Raw genomic sequence first — 6,431 nt, 5'->3', positions numbered from 1 at the left:
AAATATCTATTATAATTTAAACTGTGAATCAGCAAAGCTATGCTAAGTACAAGAAGAATAACAATATGGAGCTATGATGAGCAACTAAACAAGTACAGCTGAGCTAGTTTTTGTTTATAAACCAATATGACTGACACACAGATTTATGCATTAGAATTCACTTTTGATGACCATTAATGTTTGAAAAAAATATTACAATCTACTCAGAAGCTGGTGAGATATTTGAGTCTATAGCAGAGGCTGCCAGGATTATCGTCACATGGCCATGGCCACTTCAAATCCACGTGGCTACTTTTTAAAATTATTTTTGACTCAAAATGAACTTTTAAAATGACTGGATCATGACTGATCTGGCAGTTTTATTTTTCTGATGCCATATACCCTTAACAGCAAAAATAAAACTTAACTCAGAGTGTTTGTATGTGTTTGTGTTAGGGGCCCATCAAAGAACACAGTCCTGACAGACAGGTTTAATGGAGGAGAACGTGGGGGACATAAACAGCTTCCTGCTGTACCCCATGTCGTTAAGTGGGCACAGTTGTTAAAGCTATGATTATTTAATCACTAACCCTCGTGGGATGTGTGTCATGGCTGCCCAATTTGCTGTTCAGCCAACGTAACAGGCATTTTCAGAAGTTATTTCCAGATTAAGTATCCTACTGCATATATTCCATCTAAGGCTATCCTGATGATGTATGAGGTGACTGATTGCCAAGTGCTGCTCTCAGCAGGACTGCATCCCAGGGTAACAGTGCCACTTCCTATGCTTCTATTCACATGGTAAACTTGATTGGTGGCAATGGAAGGCATGAATCTACAATTTCCAAGCTGGGTAAAGGGACTCTGACATTTTCAGCGTCATGAAAAACAGGCCTGTATTATATTTGTCCAACAAACCAAAATATCTGATTTGCTCTTCTTAGAATTTGGGAGAAAACACTCAAAACATCAAGTATTTACACTGTAATATTATGATGTAGCAAAAACATGTTTCTTTCACTTCAGTAGGTCCAATCAGAAAAAAACAAAGTGTATGAATTTCACTTCATTCATTTCATTTCACTTAAGTAATATTACTTAAATCTTTTTGTTTTTATTTTTAGCACAACATTAAAACAAACTTTCATATCTATTCACGATGCCCTTCATTCCTGGGGCAGCACTTTCTTCTGTATAGCTATAACAACACATTTTTCCTGCATTAGTCATTCATTATATTTACAGAGCATGCTGCTGCAGCTTCATTGGTACTGATACAAAGAACTAAACCATGCTCGTAAGTTTAACCAGAACTCATCGCACCAGCGCACTGCTTAACTGTATGCCTGACCTCTATGATACATCAACTCTAATGACACCGCATTCACTGACATTTAAACAAGCCTTACGTGAGCTTTCTTAAATTCACCATTCACCAAATGTCACCATTAGCAAACCATAATTTGCATTAATCACACAGTTCCAGCATATTGTTACCTTAAAAAGAAATCACTAACTATATCTTGCTAAATAACAGGTCAGAAAAAGATCGAAAGGTAGCAGGCGTTCAGCACTTGAAATGCACTCTTTTTTTGGAAACGCTTGAAAATAAACCCATAAAAACTCAATTGTCAGATTTCACTAAAGCTGAGAACACTATGCACAACTATTAAGCAGTAGGGTTCAAACTAGTGATTATATCCATAATCACTCCATCATTAATTAAATATTCTTTATAGGAATAAATCCACTGAGAATGAGATTGCCCCCTGTTGTCCATTATGCATCCCAGGTTTAAGGGATCTCTGCTTCACGCTTATGGCTTCATCCAGCTTTTAAATACAGTACATGTAACTTCCAACATCACCACTCAGTACCAGCTAAGCCTATACACTATACTTTAACTAGCATGCATCTGTACATACCAGCTCTTGCTGCGATGAGATGTGTTGTCCGATTGGGATTTTGGGCACTGAGAATCAGATTCTTGCCGATCTTGGCCCCCAGCGCTTTGGCATGATAATACTCACGGGTCCTTTCCATGGGGTAGTTAGTGGGGTACAGACCACTGAACACTATCGTCGTCCCCTCCAGTGTCTTGCTTTTCAGCTCTGGGACGATCTTCCGAATGTCCGGCATTTCAGAGGCCTCCTTCCTCAAGTATCCCTCATAGCGGGCGTAATACTCTGCATGGATCCTTTCGAGCACCTCCTCTAAATAGATGAGATGATCGTCCTGGTCATTATCAGCTTCTTCCTCCTCTTCCTCGTCATCTTCCATACTCTGGTCCAGCAGCTCCTCACCCATGGTAACACCAGACTGTTCACTATTCTGGGACTCTGTTTCTGGCTCTCGCCTATCTGAGCAGCCATTTCCGAGCTCGGGGTCAGGTAGAAGAACTGAAGGCTCTGGTGAGTCAGAGCTGCTTTCACCCTCAGCTCTGCCTTTACTGTCCTCTTCCTTTGCCCCATCCTTACAAGCAGGTTCTTGCGTGGCTCCTTCCTGACCGGATTCCTTTGTCTGGCCAGACCTACTTTCAGTGTCGCTCTCTGATGAGGGGGGCTTTTCTGTAATGGAGTCACTGTCACTGTCACTGGAAAGGTCAAAGTCTAGGTTATTGGACTCGTGTCTTGGTGCTGATGAGTTTGCACCTTCCTTGTCCTCTCGCGTCCTGTTTGTATCGTCTTCCTTAACATTTGTAATATCATCTCTCTGGGTTTCCCTGGATTCTTCCACAGGTTTTGTTTCAGTCTCTGACCCTTTACTTTGTCCCGATTCGTCCTCATCCGCTGTCGGGTGTGTCCGTTCATTTGATGGCATGCCCTGAGAAGACTGAGGTGCTATGGACTCTTCCTTTCCGGAAACATTATTGTCCTTTGCCCTTTTCCTGAGGCCATTATTTTGCTCATCGGCACCAAGTGTCCCTGTTTGTTCTGTGCTCTCTGCTGGTCGACTCGAGGAGCCTCCTGCTGGAAAAACACATAGAAGTTTAAAAGTATTCAAAGACACATGAATTAGAATCTAGAGGTGGGGCTACAGAGAGATCAGCTTCTGATTCCCAAAAATTGCAACAACAATTAAAAAGGCGAGTTAAGGACTTAGCTGCTGCCAGTGGTCATTAAAGATCATCTTCTACATCTGATGTGCTCAACAGAGGTTGTGCATTGATACTAGAGTAACAGTACTGGTAATGGAGTACTGACAGCAACAAAATGGTAATGAACTAATGAAAAAAAGAACTAAATGCGCTAGTTTATAAAACTCTTTGATCATAAAAAATTCATAGAAAGATGGAATGTGGTTTTTTTTATTGTGTCCATTATGAAAAAAGTGAAATGAGCCATCAATACATTAATTAATATTTTTCCCCATCTCACTCCAAGTATAATATTTTAATTTTTGCCCCCCAAACATGTGCCTTACTTTCCTCACAATTCTCACATGTTGGTGCGGTGGTGTATTTCAGGACAGGATGGGGTCTAAGCTGTTTTTCCATTATCCGTGGAACGATCTCGAGGATTGTGTGGCTAGCTAGCTGATTATTCTTCACTTCCACCATGCTAAAGTTAATTGGGACATGTCGGTACACTGCACATCATTTCATTTGCCAACTGTAGGGTGGGTGTTAAACCTGGTTACCAACTGAGTTACATTAGTACTACTGAGTACCGATTAACTTAATGATTCCATTGTTGCTAAATCTAGGTACCAGAACACACATGGGCAGAGGAAGAACAAAACTGTATGAAATCACTGCAGCAAGCGCAAAAAAATGTCTCAGGTATGGTTAAACCCTATGCAGCCAATGCTCTCTGCACCATTTTATCCTGCATCATTTTCCCTTTTTTTTGAACCCACATAACTTTATTCGAGCTGATGGTTACATGTTTTATATTAATGCATTCTGGAAGGTCTGTTGCCCTCCAATTATAAACCTCTCACTAATAACCCTTCTGACATTTCACACTCCTAGATTTTCGCTCAGGAAGCGCTGTTCCAGCTTCCCCTTTTGGCAAACACTTCTTGGAGCAGAGTCTTCCTCTAAGACAAATTGAGCTTGTGTACACTGAATCACTCCAGTGAAAGTAACTCGCTTTGTGCTAACCAATCAGCAGCACAGAATTAAAAAAGAAAAATTTGGAATTAGATTGTCATGTTTTCTTCAAGCAAAGGAGTTTATCATTTTAATAAGATAGAAAGATCTACTGCAAACTCCGAATAAGGTTCCTTGTTCAAACAAGCGTGCTGTATCACTGTGACCCACAGGGCAGGATGGACGAGAGAGGGCAGTGAAATAATCTGAGGAGGCAGGTCAGTGTGCATCAGCTCTCAGGAAGAGAATTCAGCAAATTAAACAGTGAACAAAGAAACTTTTCGACAAAGTCTGATATATTCCAAAGTACAAAGAACCCATTACTCTGACATTATGTGAGGCATTTCAAGCTTAGAAAGGTTGACAATTGCGTGGTAAGAGCAAGAACTTTTCCTTTAATGTAACTGGAACTCACCCATGATATAACCCACACACCCCTGGTCCTATATTGTTATTTATTTATTTATTTTTACTTTAGCTATATGTCAGTTAACCATGCAAAAGGGTAAGCTTCAGCTGGACCACACATAAACGGTTCATTAAAATTTTAAGATCAATTTTTATCATATTTAATTTTTTTAATAGAAAATATGATGACTGAAATCGTCTGTGTTTGAATCAGTGGGGTTTATAATATAAACAGAAAAGTAGATCTACTGGGGAACAAATATTTGAGAGCAATACAGAATGCCTCAGAGCTTTGTCCACTATATTGCTTTAGAATATTGAACCACCACCTGGTCTCTGATTTATTCATAAATATAAAGTGATTGAAAAATGGTGCATCACAATTCAGCTCAGCAGGACCGCAGAAATTAAGTGTTTGATACTCAAAATTTCTTCAATGAAATCAGGATGCCAACATTGATAGTTCTCTGACAGAACCAGGATAGGTTCAGTTCAGAGCTAACAATTTTCTGAGTTAATTAATATGATATTTTATTGCTGTTAAAACTAAAGAGTCTAAAGAACTCGGAGGAGCCAACATTTTGCAAAGAACACAATGTATGACTTAAAACGTGCACCATTAAAATTTACAGGATTAACATTTCAATATTTGGATTATTTGGTGATTTAAAAAAGAATCTGTAACAATGTTAACCACTATTGACATGCTAGTTTGGCATGTAAGCATGCTAAATTATTAAATAAAAATTTAATAAATAGCACTGCTGATGTTAGTGTTATTAGTTCTGAAGACCGGCAGTATAAACGAAGGACATAGCTTCTTGGTTCTTGAAAAGTGAAGCCAACCAGAGGGCAAAGCTGTCGTGCTATGGAAGTTGTTGGGAAAAATCAGCTGCGACCTTTTTAAATGCTCTTCTGCTGAGTTTATGGGTACAGAGACACACATGTTGGGTCTGACAGCAGTTCCATGACAGCTAATGAGCTAACAGTTTCAGAGTAAGAGCGGGACTTCACATATTAGTGGTTGAGGTCACGGGAGCCTCGCTCATCGGTTGTTTTTAAACAAATGTACAATTTGCTACATTTTTACAGTCTTTCGAGGAACATTAATATCTGATCCAGACAGAAACAGATATGAAAACATTTAGCGAACAATCTATTTAATGTCTGAAACTGGACAATTAATTCGGCTCTCATTTATCTGACTGCTTCATTAACGCCCTCTAACTTGCTGGTTTTGTTGGGTTCAAAAATAAAAATAAATAAATAAATAAATAAATAGTTGATCCCCATCACCACTGCAGGCATAAATTTCTGACTAAAGGCACAGAACCATGAAATAGTGTGTTTTCCAATTAAACTTCTCTAAGCATCACAGGGTGTTTACCTGCATAAAAGAATTGTTGGTCCAGATTGTTTTTAATGGACACATCACCTTATCAAAGATGAGTGGGTGAACCATACCTTTCCTGGCCATTTGAGCTTCCCGTGATCCCGGAGGAGCATTAATGTCTCCTGTGCCCTGGAAGTAAATGTATTTCTTCACAGTGATGAGGTTAGGTGCGAATTTCCACACATCCTCTCGGTCATCGATGATACAGACCATCGAATCTCCACAAGGAAAAAGGTTTCTATCCAGGAAAGAAACAAAGACAGTGCTCAAAACAACAGTAAAACTGCTGAGCGTCATGGCAGATGCTCAACACAGACAGCCCATTAAAAATCTAGTAGTGTTGTTTTTGGTTACAGGAAAATAAGGGGAACATCAATTTCTTATATCAAAGTTCCACTTTAGTGTTTCCAAGAAGAGGCATCACTGGCAACCACTCATAAGTGACACTGAGAAAGAACAATAGAGCTCTACCATTTGTGCTCATGCACAAATAATGACAATAAAGACAATAAACAAATGGATAATGGCACTAAGAAAATGATTTGGATTAACCAGCTC

The 6,431-nt window shown here is 39.4% G+C and overlaps 1 protein-coding gene across 4 annotated transcripts in view; it reads right to left on the bottom strand.

The window, feature by feature from the left end:
- Nucleotides 1–6,431, bottom strand: part of ctdp1 (CTD (carboxy-terminal domain, RNA polymerase II, polypeptide A) phosphatase, subunit 1) — an 87,428-nt gene that overhangs the window by 73,367 nt on the left and 7,630 nt on the right. For 3 of the 4 annotated variants that reach the window (XM_031734399.2, XM_039605754.1, XM_039605755.1), the window contains exons 7-8: nt 5,945–6,111; nt 1,905–2,948 (exon numbers count right to left, since the gene is read on the bottom strand). In XM_031734399.2, coding sequence (XP_031590259.1) covers nt 1,905–2,948; nt 5,945–6,111 — 1,211 coding nt within the window. The remainder of the gene's footprint in view (nt 1–1,904; nt 2,949–5,944; nt 6,112–6,431) is intronic. The other variant, XM_031734400.2, reaches the window with a different exon arrangement.

Source organism: Oreochromis aureus, linkage group 22 (assembly GCF_013358895.1).
Source record: "Oreochromis aureus strain Israel breed Guangdong linkage group 22, ZZ_aureus, whole genome shotgun sequence".
Lineage (NCBI taxonomy): Eukaryota > Metazoa > Chordata > Actinopteri > Cichliformes > Cichlidae > Oreochromis > Oreochromis aureus.
Note: the sequence above shows the minus strand (reverse complement) of the source record. Positions and strands in the feature narration are given on the sequence as shown.